This window comes from Onychomys torridus, chromosome 1, assembly GCF_903995425.1.
Source record: "Onychomys torridus chromosome 1, mOncTor1.1, whole genome shotgun sequence".
Classification (NCBI taxonomy): Eukaryota; Metazoa; Chordata; class Mammalia; order Rodentia; family Cricetidae; genus Onychomys; species Onychomys torridus.
In genome coordinates, this window is record NC_050443.1 from 88,669,800 (window position 1) to 88,688,816 (window position 19,017).

The 19,017-nt window shown below is 46.8% G+C and overlaps 1 protein-coding gene and 1 long non-coding RNA gene across 2 annotated transcripts; one reads left to right on the plus strand and one right to left on the minus strand.

The window, feature by feature from the left end:
- Nucleotides 1-3,796: 3,796 nt before the first annotated feature.
- LOC118587841 lies at nt 3,797-6,332 on the minus strand. The gene is made up of 2 exons (XR_004945478.1): nt 6,122-6,332; nt 3,797-5,999 (listed from the first exon to the last, which is right to left on the minus strand). It is a non-coding gene; the product is annotated as an uncharacterized LOC118587841 (long non-coding RNA).
- Nucleotides 4,720-6,884, plus strand: Adm (adrenomedullin). The gene is made up of 4 exons (XM_036193937.1): nt 4,720-4,874; nt 5,304-5,423; nt 5,572-5,721; nt 5,910-6,884. Exons 2-4 carry the CDS (start codon nt 5,326-5,328, stop codon nt 6,217-6,219), a joined length of 558 nt encoding a protein of 185 aa, XP_036049830.1. The 5' UTR covers nt 4,720-4,874; nt 5,304-5,325; the 3' UTR covers nt 6,220-6,884.
- Nucleotides 6,885-19,017: the final 12,133 nt, after the last annotated feature.

The following is a 19,017-nucleotide window of genomic DNA, read 5'->3' on the forward strand; positions in this document are numbered from 1 at the left end:
GTTGTTTTGTCATGGCTGCTGTTGAGGTGACATCACTATATAGCAAAGCTCACAACCTCCTGCCCCAACCTCCTGAGTGCCAGACTGAGTGCCCAACACTCAAAACTATCTTTTAGATTTTTGTATGTAAAATGTGGGTTTTTTTAAAAATTCTGAAATCTTATTAATTTGATGGGACAAAATGATCTTTGAGATCAGTGTACGTGAAATAATTTCTCTCCTATTTTCAAACCTATTTTCTTAGTTACTTTTCTATCTCGATGCTACATTATCACGACCTAGGCAACATATATATAACAATAGTTGATTAGGTACCTAGAGTTTAGTTTCAGAGGGTGAGTCCACAATTGGTGGGGACCATGGCACGAGGCAAGCAGGCAGACAGACAAGCAGGTAAGGCACTAGAGCAGTAGCCGAGAGTTGTAGACCAGTTGCATCCTGGTCTACAAGCATGAAGCAGAGAGCTAACTGGGAATGGTGTGGGCTTTTCAAACCTCAAAGCCCACCCTCAGTGACACACCTCCTTCAACAAGTCTACACCTTCTAATTTTCTCAAGTGTTGCTGTTAGTAGAACAGCCTTCTCTATGCCTGTTGCCTTCTCTGTGTTCTCTTTCATTTATCCCAGAACAAGTTATTTTCTTTAAGCTTTGGTGAGGTTTACCGTTGGGCTCTGTCATGTGCAAAGACTACCTGTGTCTGCCTGTTTTGTACAGAAGCTAGGAACGCAGCTGTAGTAGAACAAGTGTTTCACATGTGGGAGGTAGAGGAGGAGGAAAAGCAAAAGCATCTTTTCTTTATGCACATGCACTCGGCCTTAAAGCAGGGCTTTAACAGTCTTCCTGGCTCTGCCATTCCAAACAAGATAGAAGTCACAGATACAGTAACAGTGCTATTTATTTGGTCCCAGAGTTTTTAACCTGGTCCATCTCCTGCTTTATACCTAGCTGGTTTTGTGTGCATGTTCATTTTCTGGGAAGAATCTCTATTTTCATTAGCTCTTGTGAGAAGGCAGATCCCCAGAAGATGCTCTGAGCTTTGCATCCTGCCTTATTTATCCCCAGGAGACCAAGTCTGAAAAGCTGATTGTGTCCTTTCTGTAAACCACTTGATGTTATGACTTCAGGATGCATCTTGAACCTTGTTTTCAAGAGAATGTGTAAACAAGCCTTAAGCTTAACAGGCATTTTGTGCCTTGTGAATAAAAGTGCATCATAAAATTTCCTGTCTGAAAAGCGGCATCTGAGATCACCGTACAAAGCACACAGTTGCTCCCATTTTAGTTACTAACATCATTAGTACTATTTATTATTTTTCATTACTTTTATAAAGACCTGAATATGATGAACCTAGTGTTAGGGACTGTGTGCCCACTGTTAACTAAGAAACAAAACCACACGTTCAAAACAAACAAACAAAACCTTCAAACATTGCTAAGAATTAGATACGGATTTAGGGCCTAAAAATAATTCAGTTGGAATGTGAGGAAGACATTCAGAAAGCTTTTAGAGTATATGTATATTTTATACATATATATATACATATATATTCTAGAGTATATGTGCTTGTGTATATTTATCTGTATAGTGACAGAATGTATAAATCAACACAACTTAAGAATTCTAGGACACACACACACACACACACACACACACACACACACGAAGTAGATCTTCTTTAACCAGGATTATTTTTTCTCTCTGTTTTCTTACCAGGAAGATTTTAAACATGTTTCTTCCCTTCCTTCTTTCCTTCCTTCTTTCCTTCCTTTCTTTCCTTCCTTCTTTCCTTCCTTCCTTCCTTCCTTCCTTCCTTCCTTCCTTCTTCCTTGCTCAATGTGAATTTACAATCATTGCACTTGAATGGATGCAATTCTGTGAACATAAGGCCACAAGGACCCCTGCTGCCTTACTTCTCTAGACCTTGAACCCAAAATGCATTCTAGTGATTTCTTTTTCCCCCTGTACTTGTAATTAAGTAAGACAACTCATTTTCACAAGAAGGGAAGGAAAAAGTAGATACCCAGACGTGGTGAATTCCTCATCTACTTCCCACTTAGACCCTTTAGCACTTCGGGGAGCAGGTTGACAGAGGCTGCCCACCCACGCAAACCACAACCATACAAACGCTTTCTAAGGTTTTCTAACAAAATCCTCCGAGTTGCTAGTCTGGGACCTCGCCTAAAAAAGAGCTGGCTTGGTTCTCAGTCGACAATCTCTTAAGTGCCAGCGCGGCGAAGAGCACCCAAGCTGATAAGGCGCGTGCCAAGGCACTCAGGTGGGGATTCTTGGCACAGCGCCAACACCCTGGCGCAGACACAGAAGCTCCCATGGAGCCAAGCCACGGAATCCCTCCTTTCACCCTTGGGTTCGCCATCTGCGGCTCAAAAAGAAGTGTGAGTGTGTGGGTGGGTATGGGGGGAGGGGGAGGGGTGTAGCTCAGTGATAAGAACTGAAGCAGAAAGATCAGAAGTTCAAGGTCATCTTTGGCTACTTAGTTTCCCAGGCCAACCTGGACTACAGGGGAACCAATTCAAACAACAACAACAACCCGGCTAAGAGCATACTTGGCGATCATGTCCCAAGCCAGAGCTAACCTCGGGTCATGGACCCGAAGCGAGGAGACAATGAGATTCAGCCAGGCAGGATTCTCTACAGACAGCACCCCCTCAAGGCTGGTAGGGACTGGAGAGAAGGAGTCCAGCTCACGAGACTTGCCCTGGCTGTGGGCCAACGCCCGGCTGTCCTTGACCTCCTGGGCAGACCGAGACGCGGGCTAGGGAAATGAAAGTAAAACCCGATGTGGCCCCGGCCCAGCGGGAAGTTGGCGGCAGGTAGGTCGCATCTTCAGAGAGACTGACAGCCGCTGGGTCCACAGACAATACGGGGATGAAGTGAAAGGCGGAGGGGGGGGGGGGCAGGGGAAAGGGACAGAAGCGGAGAAAAAAAACTATGGTGAAGTTCAGGGGTTCCTGGGACCCCCGCATCGCTGTGCGCTACCTGGGGTCGGTGGGGAAGACACACCCTCGCCTGGCTGGGGCTGCGGTGACTGTCCCGCGGCCCACAAGGCCCGAAAGCGGCCAGTTCGCCTAGCTGTAGCCCTTTCAACATTCGTGTCCCAAGCCCCTATGAGAACCAGAGCCTGGAATCTGCCCCCCGCCCCAGGTGGAACTCAGAACTCCTGTTCTAAGAAGATTCCCCAGAATAAGTAACCTCAGTGCGGCCATTTCGAATCTCCCAGGTGCAATGTCCGCTGTTCAATCTAGAGAGTGACAAGTGGGCTGAGCCAGCAACACTCAGCCCAGACCTGGATGTGGGCAAGGTCCGCGGGGCACAATGCCCAGCCGGCTTTGCGCTGGATCTCAGAACATTTAATGGCAGATGAGGTAGGAAGCTTGGAGATCTGCCAGGGCTAAGAAGAGGACATGACTTGTCTGTATCCAAATCCCCAGAACTGAGGACTAGGAGCTGGGGTAGGTAATGTCTTCTTTAGCTTTGGGACCTTCCAGGAAGGTGATGGGTAGTGACACAAAAGACCTGCATGCGGAGCTGCGCCTTGGTGCTCAGTTTGGCCCTAGAAGGGAAGTGAATTTAAGACTCTGTGAAGAGCCGAACGTGTTCGAACTGATTCATCGTGAATTAGCATATATCTCTGGGCTGGGGCCGGAATTCTCCTCTCCCCCTTGGCGAGAATGGTGACCCCTAGCCCGAAGAATTCAGGCCACGGCACCCCAGTCTTTTGAGTTCGAGTTCAGACTACAATTTCCCAACTTTAGTGTGACTGAGCAATATACGCCCCTTCTCTGAATTTCATTTTAATATACGAGAACCCCAGCTCAGGAATGTGTGCAAAGATCAAAAGAGGCTGGGATTTGCCAACGGTAAAGCGATTAACATACGTGAAGCATTAGTGTGCTCCCTGTCAGTCACTCCTCACGTTTACAATGGATGAATGAAGGCAGTCAGGTCAACTCGCAGGTTATAACCTTATAAGGCATAATAGTATTACAAGGAGGAAAACAAAACCTTCTTCCTAATTTTGGCTATTCCTGTATTTCCAAATTGGAATGTGAGTTCTGAATCTTCAGATAACTACCCTCTCCAAACCCCAATTTTCAATTCAGCTGTTTCCAGCTTTGCCCTGATTACGAAATCTTACTAGCTAGCCGGTCTAGAAACCTTTCAGTCTCAGCCTCTGTCAGAGAGTCTGAGTCTCACCCTTCCTGGGGTACCCTGCCGGCAGAAGCGGAGCGGGGGGTCGAGGCTCATTCAGGTGCTAAGCCGGCAGGGGGCGCGGCCCATTTGAGGACACAGCTCCCTAAGTCCAGGGTTTAGGTTAGCCATGTGTCCCATCCGTCCCCGGGTTCTTACAGCTCTGTCCAGAAAGCTCAGATCAGCATTCTGAGCTGTAGAGGTTCTGGGAAAAGAATCCCCCCTCGCCCCAAGCTCTTCTGGCCCTCCTTCCCGTCTCACTCTCTGAACCCTACGCCAGGAAATCAGGGCAAAGAAAGTTCCGCAGCAGTCCAATCTCCCAGAGCCGATCTCTGAGACCCCGGGCCACAAAGGACCTCTACCTCAACCCCCATACCCACAGGCAAGCTGCGGGGCAGATCAGATCTTAGAAGCGAGCGCGCTGGAGGAAAGGGAGGGCTCCAGGGCAGAGCAGGCCCCGCCCCCCCCGAGCGCGAGCGTGTATAAAGCGCTGGAGCCAGAGCTGGCTGTTCAGTAGTTTCTTGGTGACACTAGGCACAACAGCTTCAGCGTTACCGCTCCTGGCTTCTCATCGCAGTCAATCTCGGACTTGGGGGTTTTGCCGCTGTCAGAAGGACGTCTCGGATTTTCTCCTTCAAGTGCTTGAAAAATCACCCCTTCAGCAGGTAAGGACACGCTCCAGCGTGTTGAGGAGGGGGGACGGCTTTGCGGAAGGCCAAAAACTTGCAGCACTGGACAAGGGGGGCAAACCACTTTGGGGTATCCACTGTAGAGTGCATCTCATGCCCCAGGTCTAGCTCACGCACACATTTGGAGCTCTCCTGAGATCTTTCCTCATTGGGCCATGATCCTGGCATTTGAGATGGAAATCTCTGGAAGCCTGGCGCTGTGCAGGGGCTTCCTTTGCCTTGCTTGTCACCCACCCGGCCAGTGCAAAAGCCTCCGGCGGCGCCTCTCAGTGCCAGGGAGAGATAAGCCACTGGGCCAAGCGGGAGCCGCCAATCCCCCCTCACCCTCCGCCACCGCCCTTCGTGCCTCACCGGGACTGTGCAGCTGGCCTGGTTCCTCACACTAGGCTCCTTGATTCTTTCCAGGGTATCTGAGCGTCGCCACAGAATGAAGCTGGTTACCGTCACATTGATGTTCCTGGGTTCACTCGCCGTCCTTGGAGCAGACACTGCACGGCTAGACGCGTCCTCGCAATTCCGAAAGAAGTGAGTTTGGGACAGTACTTTCTTCAGTCCTAATACCTGGCAGTAAGGGAAAACTGACGATGGTCCAGAGGGGCTAGAAGGGAGTGGATACGGGAGCTATGGGACACCTCTTGAACACAAGCCAAACGCATCTGCTTGCATTTTTTAGGTGGAATAAGTGGGCGCTAAGTCATGGGAAGAGAGAACTGCAAGCATCCAGCAGTTACCCCACGGGGCTCGCTGATGAGAAGACAGTCCCTACACAGACCCTTGTTCAGCTCCAGGACAAGCAGAGCACATCTAGCACCCCACAGGCCAGGTAACTATACCCTCTGCAGAGGTTGTGCCCTCTCCACTGCTCTGGCCCTGGGAATGGTCCGGGCTGGATTGCAGCTCCAGTGGAGAGAGCAGGTTCCAGGTCCCTCCGGTTCTGCATGGCTCTGGTCCCAGGTGGTTGGGGTCAAAGCCCTGGATGAGGAGGTCTCACGTTTCCTTCCTTCTCCGCAGCACTCAGAGCGTAGTAGCCCACATTCGAGTCAAACGCTACCGCCAGAGCATGAACCAGGGCTCCCGCAGCGCGGGATGCCGCTTTGGGACCTGCACAGTGCAGAAATTGGCCCATCAGATCTACCAGTTCACAGACAAAGACAAGGATAGCGTTGCCCCTAGGAACAAGATCAGCTCTCAAGGCTATGGCCGCCGGCGCCGGCGTTCCCTACCAGAGATCCTCCGGATCCGGACTGTGGTGTCCTCCCAGGAGCAGGCACACGCAGCCCCAGCCTCCCAGGCGCAACCGAATCATCTCCAGGCTCTTTAGGTTTTAGGTGTGGGTGGCAGCATTGAACAGTCGGGCGAGTGTCCCGTTGGCGCCTGCGGAATCAGAGAGCTTCGCACCCAGGGCGGACTGAGACAATCCTACAGAGATCTGCCTGGCTGCCCCTAGGAGAGGCAGAGGAACCGAAGATCAAGCCAGGCTCACGACAGAGACTGAGAATTACAGGCATCACCCTCCGGGCAGGGGTCTGAGCCACTGCCTTGCCCGCTCACAAACTGGTCTCTCACGGGGCATAAGCCTCATTACTACTTGAACTTTCCAAAACCTAGCGAGGAAAAGTGCAATGCTTGTTGTACAGCCAAAGGTAACTATCATATTTAAGTTTGTTGCTGTCAAGAGGTTTTTTGTTTTTTGTAACTTCAAATATATAGAGATATTTTTGTACGTTATATATTGTATTAAGGGCATTTTAAAGCGATTATATTGTCACCTTCCCCTATTTTAAGACGTGAATGTCTCAGCGAGGTGTACGGTTGTTCGGTCGTGTGTGTGTGTGTGTGTGTGTGTGTGTGTGTGTGTGTGTGTGTGGTGGAGAGCGCCTGATTACCGCCTGTGGAAGAAAAAACATTGTGTCTCCGTATAATCTATTTACATAAAATATGTGATCTGGGAAAAAGCAAACCAATAATAAACTGTCTCAATGCTGATTCATTCTCGTTTCGTACATCTAGAGAAAGATGGTCTTGGATTGAATCGTTGGGAGTGTGGGGATCTTGCTTCTTGTTTTGGGGATCTCTGTATGCACGGACTTATCTGTCACGAGCTCTGTTGTCCATGTGGGTGCCCAGAGCGCGTGTCCTGGGTGGGAGTCAAGATTTCTCAGAGATACCCGAGTTCATCGCCTCGAGTGGCGGCGGACCGGGTTGGGTAGGATGAGCCGGAGTAGTTAGGCGAGCCTGGGCTCCCTTGGTTGCGCAACACACTCCCAATTTTATGGGGTTGCTCACAGAACCTGCGCTAAGGCGCTGTTTGGAGACTTATGGTCATCTTCAAGGTTTTCTAAGTAGAGCGTTTATGCTGCAGCTGTGGGATTTTAAAATTAATAGCTTACTCCTGCAAAAATCTTCGCAAATCTCTGGGAAACCCTCGGCTAATAGCCAGTCCCAAGTCCTCACTACCATAGCGTCCATAAGTGGGGCTGTGGCGCTCCCTGCTGGTCATCCTGCGTGGTCCCCAAGAGCGGTGGAGTAGTACGTGCGGTTTAATAAGTTCTCCTACGTGGGAGTCAGCACACAGCCTTAATGAAAGAGGAAAGGGAAAAAAAAAAAAAAAAAAAAAGCAGTTTGCAGATGCCAACCAGGCTTCCCCCGACCTGCACGCGGGCTCCCTGTGCTGGGACAGTGACTCAGCGCCCACACGCTGTGCAGCGAGCAGCTGCTGGCCGCAGGCGGCGGGGACGGACGTGCAGCCGGAACCGTGCGCCTCCCAGGGCCTGAGACCTTCATTGTTCCGCCTCCCCTTCCAGCTATCCTCTTCCTTCCTCTTTCCCAAGCCTTTTTCACGCTCCTTCCACTTCTCTGTGTCCTTCTCTCCCTCTTTCCTTCCTCCTTGCTTTCTGTCACCTCCGGATCCTGTGAGGCGTGCTGGATCCAAAGTCTGAAGACAAAGCTTGAAGACTCAGCATAAGAACTATTAGAAAGGGAGGTTAAGGTGGTGCCATATACCTGCCTACTTAGGAGGTGCGGGCCGATTGCTCAGCCTGATCCCTGAGGATCAATTATTGCGCTTTCCTGAAACTTTTGCTGGCCATTTGGACAGGCTGAAATGCCTGTACCTCTAGCTAGTTTAGCATCTCTGGAAGGTGTTTGGAGGATGGAAGTGTTTGAGGATGGCATTACAGGGCCCCAGCTATGGGACTGGATGTTTGTTTCCTTGCAGATGGAAATATACACAATGAAAAGCACTGGTCATGAGTCTGAATCCAGATACAACCTGATTAGAGGCAGCTCCTGCTTGGGGGTTGGGGGAGGGGAGGCAGCCATTAGCACGTAGAATTCCCCCACAAAACCTCAATTGCTGGCACCTGGCTGTTCCATGTCCTATTTGATCTTAACAATTTCAAACCTCAATTGCTGGCACCTGGCTGTTCCATGGCCTACTTGATCTTAACAATTTCGTGAGGCTCCTGGCACCAAGGTCAGCAACAGACCATCCTGACCCTAGGGACTTCTTGCTGAGCATTGGCTTGGACCTGTGCCAGGCACTGAAGCGGCACAGGGCATGTATGAATGAGGAAAAGGCTAGACGCTCCAACCCTGCGGTTTCTGCGCCAGTGGGTTCAGGGTGGTCTGCAGAGGCTGTCAAACCGCTAAGAGCAGAGACCTCTTTGGCCTCATAGACAGTGGCTCAAGACATTCATTCATTTTCTTTCTTTAAGCCAAGGTTTGTCCCGCAGCCACAGAGCGAGTCCTCCAGCCAAAACCTCACTCTGGCAGAACTTCAATATACCAGACAAAGCTGCCAAAGACAGGTTGGGCACCGGCTTAGGGGCAGCTGGGAGCAAGGAACAGGCATCTAGCCTTCGTCTGAGGGAGTCTTATGACTCAGGGAATTTAAGGCAAGTATAACTACGATGGTTCAGCCCTGGGAGCAACCAGACAGCTGCTCAGCTGGAGTCTTTCCCATGGCTAAACCTGTGACTTGAGACATTTCTGAGCAAACAGAGACCCTCTTATGACCAGCCTGGTACAGCATTTGGGATCACAAAGGTCACCACGAAGCTTTGGGGCCTTCTCTGGGAGCTGGTCAACTAGCCCTCTCCATTTTTTTTTTCATAAGGTGTTGAGGGTTATCGGGATAGGGCTTCCTGATGCCAAGAACACATCATTTATCAACAGCGTTGAGTCATTTGTGAGCCGACTTGAACCTGTCCACAGCTGAGAAGTAGTCACAGTTTTATCTGGAGCTACTGTTGCTGGCTGTGGGAATGGTATCATCCATTTGTAATCAACCAAGGCTACCAGACAATTTCTTGAAAATTCAGCACCCACAGGTTGTCTAAACAGCTAAAGGTGGAAAGGAGGCTGAGGTGGGATGGAAACCAGTTCTTTTTTTAGCACTCACTCTGTGTCAGACATTCTCCCAGCCACTTTCTATATTTTATCTCACTGAGTTCTTACAGTGACTTGGTGAGGTAGGTTTTCTTATCTCTATGTGTAGATAAGGAAACTAAACCTCAGAGACACAAAGCAACCCAGGCAAGGCACAGTGAGTGGTCGTGGGGGGAGCCTGGATCTGTACCCGAGTGCTGCAGGCTGTTTTGATGCCACAAAAACTTAAGTAGAATGAGATCATTTTAACCTTTAGATTCTCAGGCCAGATGTCCCCCAAAGTCCTCTAACTCCAAGGACGGCTTGGGTAGGTGATTTACACCTGTGGTTCTCAGAGCTTTCCACCAGGGCCAGTAGGATGGGGAAGGAGAGTCGCTTCAGCAGTGAGCTCAATACATACAAAAGAGAGAAATGAAGTGGGGGTTTAGTTCTTGGTCTTAGTCTGAAGCGGGGATTATAAATCAGGAATAGCCTTTTCTCATCCTGAGCTAAGCCACTGAGCTTTTCAGTTTGCATTGCCAAATATAGTTAGAACATACCCTGAATGGGCTCCAGGGCTGGCTTCTGAGAGAAGGGCCTGTTGAACTATTCCTGGCTGTGCACAGTCCTGCACTGTACTTCTCCAGTGGCCTGGAAGAACACCTGCGTCGACAAAACTGGAAATAACGTGTCCACCCTTGAGGTGGACCTTTTGTTTAGGCATCTGCTGTTCAAGGCAGCTTTTGAGAGGAGGTTCTGAGCCTGACTCCGAGGGAGCGACTTCCTTTCCCCAGCACAAGAGCAGGAGGCCTTGTTATCCTGAGTTCCAGGGAGGGTTTGGCCAAAGCTGGATTGGAAGCTTCATCTTCTTTTGCATGGGAAGAAGGGTGAGGCTAGATAGATATCTGGTGGTCCCACTGGTCTTGTTCCAGAGCTATTTTGGAACATTCTGGAAAAACAATAAAATGACTGTGGCCACACAGGCAGCTGATTTTAGTAGACTATTATGCATTTATTTAAACAGCAGGAAGTATTTGACTTATTAAATAGTATTTAGTCAGCATAGCAAAGACTCACCTTTATTCCCATCCCTAGCCATAATAACCACTAATAGTATTTTAGTCTATGCTTTTTTAGATACTTTAATACATTGTAGACACATACACATCTAATACACAGTCACAGTCTTTAAGCATGGAACTCTTAGGTGGGGAGAGCTGAATTAAACACACTTGTCCATTTAAGACAAATGGTCATTACCAGCTGTGCAACATTTCTCTCTTATATTTATTTTATATATTATATTATTACATATACTATATATTGTGTTATATATTACATATATTAACTTTCTTACCCCTTCCTGAATCCTTGATACCAGCCCTAGCAAGGATTTTATTTAATTTTTGGCACTAACTTGCTATGTAGCCAAGACTGGCATTGAACTCCTGATCCTCCTGCATCTATCTCCTGAGTGCTGGATTACAGATATGCACCTCTGCACATGCTTCTGAACAGCCCTCTTTAATATGTTTGATATATGTATATGTCAAAGTGGGATTGTAAAATAAATCATTTATTTTATACCTACATGTTTTAATATATAAATCTATTATTGCATTTTTTTGTTGTTTCCCAGTTTAAAATTTCCCAGAAATTTTACTACATTTTATTTTTCCTATCTTTAAAAAAATTTAGTTTTTAAATTTACTTATTTTTATCTTTGCATGCTTAAGTCTATGTGCACCATATACATGCAAGTGGCTGCTGAGACAAGAAAGCATTTGATCCCCTGCAGTTGGAGGGACAGGTGGCTTTGAGCTATCTGATGTGGATGCTGGGAACCGAACCAGGGTCCTCTGGAAGAGCAATAAGAGCTCTTAACCTCTGAGCAATCTCTCCAGCTCCCTCTTGTCTTTTTTTTTTTTTTTAAAGCATACAACCTAAACTTATTATTATTAGTTTTTGTATGTGTGTGTATGTATACACACACAAGCATCCATGCCACCACACACTTGTGAAAGTCAGGAGCAAACTTTCAGTAGTTGGTTCTTTCCTTGTGCTGTGTGTGTCCCAGTCTCAAACTTCAGTAGTCAGGCCTGGTGGCAAGCATCTTTATCCACTGTACCTTCTCACTGGCCTTTTCTTGTCTTCCAGTGAAGGGTACTTGAGTCACCTCTGCCACAAGAAACATGTAGATGAACATCTAGTTCCATGACCTCTTATGGGGCTGAGTCTGCATTTCTTAGTCAACTGTATCCAGAATTTTCACCATTTAGTCAAGAGGCTTCAGCATGCAGATGATGCTAGAGGAGCTTCATTAGTGACAGCTTTGTACCAGTGTCTAGTCTTACTAGCAGTGCGTGAGACTGCTCATCTCCCCATGGCTTTGGCAACCCTGGCATATGTGATGGTTAATTATATATGTCAACTTGGCTGGGCCATGGGATGCCCAACTAGCTGGTAAAACATAATTTCTAGGTGAGTCATTGAGGGCGTTTCCAGGGGAGATTAGCATTTGAATCAGCAGACTTAGTGAAGAAGATCCATCCCCACCAATGTGGGCAGCCATCATCTGGTCTATTGAGACTGGTAACAAGGCAAGAAAGTGCAGAAAAAGGGGAAATTCCCTTTCTCTTGTTGAGCTGGGATATCTATTCCCTCCTACTCGTAGACGTTCGACCTTCAGTCTCTAGGCCTTACATCAGCAGCACCCGGAAGACTGGGAGCTATGCCCTCAGCTTCTCAGATTCCCAGGCCTTTGGACTCAGACTAAATTATACCTTTGGCTTTCCTGGTTCTTCAGCTTGCAGATAGCGGATCTTGGGGCTTCTCAGCCTCCATAACTGTGTTAGCTAATTTCTATATTAAATATCCATCCATCCATTCATCCATCCATCATCTCGTGCTAATTCTGTTTCTCTGGAAAACCTTACAAAATACAGTGTGAATCCTCTTTTCTGATGTAAGATTTTGATGGATGCAAAAGCAAAATTATTCAGAGCTGGGAAGGTGACCACTGTGACAAAACACTTGCCTAGCATGTTTGATTTCTAGCACAGCAAATAAAGAAATAGAACACAAATGCAATATTGCTTACATTTCCACAACTCTTTCCTAGTGGATTTCAATATGCCTACATTTACTTGTTTATTGGTTGAGTGAACTTTCCCTAATGGGCTAGGCAATTTAAAAAAGAAGTGGGATCATGTTTGCCTATTGTTTTTTTCCACTCCTCTGTATATCTTGGACATTTTTCAGTGTCAATAAACACATCTATATACAACATAATTTTTATTTCCTTCATGGCATCTCATTAGATGAAAACATCACAATTTGTTTAACCATTCCTCTCTGCTGTTACACAATAGAATTTTCCTGTATTTTTGTCATTAAAAATACTCCTATGTAGCCAGGCAGTGGTGGCATATGCCTTTAATCCCAGCACTCAGGAGGCAGAGGCAGGCGGATCTCCGTGAGTTCGAGGCCAGCTTGGGCTATAGAATAAGTTTCAGGACAGGCACCAAAACTACACAGAGAGACCATGTCTCGAAAAACAAAACCAAAAAAACTCCCTTTTGCATTTATTTTTGGATCATTTCATGACTATTTTTTAGGATAAATAATTGGAAGCAAAATGGTTAGGGAGCAGAGGCAGGAGGATCTCTGTGACTTCCAGGACAGCCAGGGCTACATAGAGAGACCCTGTCTAAAACCTGTCTTAAAAAAATGTATGTGATTTGTACATGTGAGTGTGGGCATGAATGTGCCAAAGCACACAGGTGGGGGCAGGGGACAGCTTTGGGGAGTTGATTCTCTCCCTCCACCGTAGATGGGGAGTCAGTGGAAAGCACTCAGAGGTCAAGGTTTTACATGCCCTCACCCACTCAGCCACCTCACAGGCCTTAGTGGTTTCAATAGTGTCCTTTATATCTTGAATACTTTTAGGAATACTTAAGTTATAATCTTGTTCTAGTAGCACAGTTATCATCATCAGCTGATTATTTCTTCATGCTTCATTTCCTATTATAATTTGAATTTTCTGCTTCATTTTATTAAAGCTCCATCTGTGTGTGGTGACTGTGTGAACTGAGGTGAGTCACTCTACAAAGCTTGTTTGCTTCTTTTGAGATTGTGTGTTTGTGTGTGTGTGTGTGTGTGTGTGTGTGTGTGTGTGTGTAAAACATAAATAACCTTTTCCTCCTATGGAGCTCAGACTGACCTGCTCCAGTTACTGTCCATTGTATGGAGCAGTAGCATTCAGGCTGTGGCTTGCCTTGAATGGCTCCGTTTATAAACAGCAGTCGGCTGCAGATTTGAGTGCCAAAGCTTAAGCAGAGTGATTCGGCATCTTGTTTGGGTAAGCAAACTGGTGCAAAGAATGAGGCAAAGACTTACAAATAACATTTCCACAAAGAGAATCCTACCACCTATGAAGTTATCCGAATTCATTAGGAATACACGGGTTTGTCAAAGCCCTGTCAGAATAAAACAGACTTAGGAATTTATCAAACACAGATCAGCAGATGATGCAACTCCTCATCTGGTTCATATAAAAGGAGGGACACCTAGCACTGGGAACAGCACCCATCGACCCGTCATCTTTAAGCCCTCAGGTTCACGTGTCCTGCCATCCACAGATGAGGAGCTCCTGAATGCCAGACTTGTCCTCAGAGCTTCAGCTCTGCCAGATCCAGCTCTGTGCCTGGATCAGCTCTGTGACTGCGGTGATGCCCAGTTCTTTGTATTAGCTCTAAGCTCTGATTCACTGAGGTCATTAGAACCCTGTTGTTGTCTTTTTAACCCTTCATTTGCTACACTGTAACATTACAAATGTGTGTGTGAGAGAAGTGTAATGTGTGGTCTGAGGGTTAAGATTATCAGTGGATAGCATGTGGAGTGAGTAGAAAATTTTTAATAAAGAAAAATGAAAAACAAGATTAATAATTGAGATTGGAAAAAAAGAACTTGCATTAGCCAAAGCCTGACTACCAAGTGATAGCAATAGTACTTGGTGATGGAAAGCCAAGGGAATTGATACAGCTTGTGAATGGTTATTCGATAAACCATGATGTGTCCTTCCTTCCTTCCTTCCTTCCTTCCTTCCTTCCTTCCTTCCTTCCTTTTCTTTCCTTTTCTCTCCCTCTCCCTTTCTTTCTCTCCCTTTCTTCCTCCCTCTCTCTTCCTCCCTCTTTTCTTCCCCTCCCCCTCCCCTCTTTCTTTGGAGATGGGCTCACTATGTATGGCTGGCTTGCCTGGAACTCAAAAGATTGCCTGTCTCCTCAGTGCTGGGATAAAAGGTATGTGCTACCACCAACTGCTCAGGTATGCTTCTGACATAGTAGTTCACTCCTACCTCCTTCATAATTTACATTGTCATTGGCCTACATGCAAGGTCTTTTTCTGCCTTAATATTTTAAAACATCTTTCTTAATATTTTAAAGCATTATTTCTTTTAATAATGTCATGATTTTTTTTTTTTATCCTTTAAACATTTCAGTGTAATGGATCCTATTTTGTTAATGATGAGAGGCAGGGATTTAACTTTATTCTTTCAGCAAACTGTCAGCCAGCTGTTGAGCGTGCATATGGAGTAAGACACAGCTCTGAAAGCTGCGTCCTTCCGAGCATCTCCATAGTGGAGTCTGAAGTTCTCTGGTGTGACAACAGGGAGGAGCCAGCCAGGCCCTTTCTCCAGCTTCCAGGGCACAGCTCCACTCTTCCTGGTTTTATATGTTGAGACTTCATGTCAGGTTTTATTTGAAGAAAGAGTTCCTCTGCTTGTAGATGAGTAACTGCTAACTTCTCAAACAGTAAACGTTTGAAGGGTTCTGGTCCTTTAATTCTCTTCTGTTGCTCAGTCTGTCTTTTCCTGCATTCATTTAAGAATATTGAAAAGCCTATTCTGAAGCTTCTCAAGCTCATGAAAAAGATAGAGATAATGAAACGAAGATTCTTGTATTTATTATTAAAATTCAGCAAGTGAGGCTGATTGTGGTAGCACTGGCCTGTATGCCATCCCAGACTTGGGAGTCTGAAGCAGAAGGGGTTGCTCAAGCTCAAGGCTAGCCTGGGTTACATTGTAAATTCAAGGCTAGCCTGGGCTACACACTGGAACCCTGAATCAACACAATCTAACAATGATCGTGACTTGCATATTCTTGTTTATTTTGTCCCTGTTCTTTTCATAAATTCCTTCCTCCCTTCTTTTACTTACTTCTCTCCTTCCCTCTCTCCTTCATCTTCATTTACCCCAAATCTCATTATATATCCCCTCAAAAATTGAAAAAAAGTCTTCTTACATAACCATCAGTCAACATAAACAATAATTCTGAGGTACCCTCTCATACCCACTCTATAACCAAATTTGTCTCCAAATGTATTTGACAGTGGTTTCTTCCAAACAGATGCCAGACAAATTTGTCCTATCTCTCTAAAGATTTCTTAACCTAGAGCCAACCCCCTTCTCTTTGTTTTCATGCTATAGACTTCTTGAAGAAAACAATGTATTCATGAGTCTGATTCAGAACATTTAGTACACAGACAGCTCCAGAGTCCCTTCTTCACCTCAGGTGAGGCCCGAGCAGGAACCGCCTGGCCTGGCGGGCATGGGCGGGGCAGGTGGCACAGCTACCAGTCTTGCAGTATTTCTTACATGGAGAGAATCTTGCAATGTCGTTCCTCCTGCTTTTCCATGCTGCACTTTTTCCACTTGACCTTTCCCCTAGTAAGTCAGCAGCATTGCCTGGAGGAGAGTTAGGATTGGTACAACTGGAATGCAAGGAGAAGGATCAGGCTGAACTAAGCCAGTCAGTGTTCAGTTTTCTGGCCTTTTAAACAGCTCCTTGAAGCTTACATTAAGAACAATGGTTTGAAAGTCAAAGCCTTTTACTCACAGAGAGGCAGGTTTTGTTGAAGGAAGAAAAGGCTCTTCAGAATCAAAAGGGAAAGCCGGAAGCTCCAGGACTTGGGCTTCACCCCTACGGAAGAGGCTGGTGGGAAAGTGTACTGAGCTCCTCACCCAGTCCTCTGGGGACCTAGGAGGTAGTGGGAGGGGGAGGGGGAGGAAGATGGGACAGAGGGTAGAGAGGAGCATCTAGCTTAGACGTGGTAGGTCAGTCTAGCTCCCCACGGGGTCCAGTCACATGCCCATAGTCACTCTCTGACATCTCAATGAGTCTAGCTGTTCTGAGCCAGAATCCTACCAATTGTATTCCTTCCCACAGCTGGGATACGTCATCCACAGCAGCCTTCAGGCCCTGCTTCAGCACAGATGATCCCTGTCTATATCCAGAGTCATCATTGCTGAGGCCTCCTCTCCTCCATCTGATTGCTCCACACCACAAAAGATACCCATGAGCCTCCCTCAGCTTGTGAGACCAAAGAGATGGCCACCAACTTCTGTGTTAAGGTGACACAGGGCTTGGGAAGGCTCACGCCGAGGCTAAGCCGTTTACAAGTCACACATGGTCCTGGATCCCCAGCCGCATGTTGCTTCTCTATTGCGTTTAGTTGGTAACCTTTTGTCTCAATTTTGATGGGCTCCAGTTGGAGCAGTGATCCTTAACCTCTTTCGCCTATTAAAAACATATGAGGAGCTTCTGATAGGAGTGCCATGCCAAACTAATGCAACTAGATGCTCTCTGGGCAGGTCGTGGTGCTATGGCTGTTGTGTGCAACATTTATCTCGTGGGGCCACTCCACTTTGTTCAGTTCATACACTGTCACTCTCCAGCGGTTCCAAAAATGGATCCATAACAGATTAGAACAGGAGTGGATTGGCTTGTTTATTTTAGACTTAGGGCGGCAGCCAGGAATGGAAGGGTTAACAGTAGCAGCTGGGTAGGTGTTTGGAGTCAGGGCAAGTTGCAGCAATGGGAAGCAGCAAGCCAGCTGGCGAGGGAGGAGGTAACACAAAACAGGTGTTCTGATGGCGCATGGAGGCCTCCAGGAGAGCTACACATGACTGGATACCAGGAAGGGCAGCAGTGAGCAAGGCAACGTGGTGTGAACTTGGAGTTCCATGCCTCGAGCAGGAGGATGACAAGTTCAAGGCTAACCTTGGGATCCATACTGAGACTGTCCCCTGCAAAAATAAAAACAGCAGTAACAGCAAAAACTAAATAATAAATAGATAGAGGAAAAGAATGACAGAGAACATTCTAGAAGCAAGCATCTCCGAGGAGTCCATCTTGGAATCCAGAGAAAGAACTGGAGTTACTGCTTGCCATGGGCTGAATTGCCCCCCCCCCCCATATGTTAAAGTCTTAACTCCCAGAATCTAAGGACATGACTGCCTTTAAAGGGAAATTCAGAAACATTAAGAGGGCTGAAGAGATGACGCAGGCATTAAGAGCACTGCTGCTCCTGCAGAAGAGCAGGGTTCAGTCCCCAGCATCCACACTGTGGCTCACAAACCCCTGTAACTCCAGGGCCAAAGACTCGGCTCCCTTTGCTGCCCCCACCTCCAGAGGCACCAGGCGTGGATCTGGTATACATACATACATGTAGGTAAACACTCATACACATAAAATTAAACAAATGAACAAATGTTTTAAAAAGGAACAAAAAAGATTATTTTAGGGGGTCCTAATCTCATTTGTGTCTACTTATTTCTATTTAATTTTTGTGGCCTTAAACTTAAGATTCTCCCGCCTCAGCCTGCTGAGTACTGGGTTTACAGATGGAGGTGGGCCCCTACATTGGGATTTTGTGTTCCCACAAGAAGACCTGTCTGTCCCTTAGTACACAGAGAGAAGTTGGCTACCTGCAAGCCAAGAAGAGGAGACATCTAGTCTGCAGACTCACAAGAGAATAGATCTCTACTGCTTAATCTACCACCTTTAGTATTTTGTTGTGGTCCCAAATACCTGTGGGAAGGATTTGCAGGAAGAGGGTGGGACCACCACCTCAGAGACAGTACTGTGGCAAAGTCTCAGCCAGTTATGTGACAGGGTCAGTGATTCACAAACCTGGAACTCATTGATCCAGCTGGAACGGGTGACCAATCAGTCCTAGGGACCCCCCTGTCTCTGCCTTCCCAGTTTTGGGATTACAGGCACACACACGAATTGCCATACCTGGCTTTTCATGTGGGAGCTGGGAATCTGAACTCAGGTCCTCATACTTGAACGGTATGTCCTTTACCAACCCAGCCACATCCCTAGCCTTTGGTTCATTCATTCCTGCAACAGTGTTACAGTTTTGGAATCTACTCTGTGCTAGACCCCGTTCTATGAGCCTGATGTATTTTTGTCAGGATGGCGCAGAGGAGAGGATGTTGGTGTGGATTGGAGTGTGTAGAGAATGAGCTGTCGACACCAGAACAACCAATCGTAGAGGTGATAGTAAGTCACCTTGCTCTTTCATGTAATTGCTTGCAGAGGGGTTCGGAGACCTTATTTGCAAAGAGGAAACTGTGGGAGCTAGACCAAACAGGTTGTCTGTACCCTTTTGAGTATAGCATTTTTCTTTCTAGAGGTAGAAGCTGGTTTTCTGTGCGGATAGTTTCCACAGGCACTAGGTGAACAAACTTAAATGTTTCCGCTGAAGGCCCCATACCTGTTCTTGGATTTAAAACACAACATCCAACTGTATCTTGACTTTGTTAGTTTTTCTGAAGTGTCAGCGCTCCCCTACCAACTGAGAAGCTGGCACAGGCAGTAGCCCCATGCCACTGAAGACAGACAATCAGATTCCCTAATTCAGACTCCATTGGCCCTCCAGCCCTGTATGACCTTGATTGGGGTTG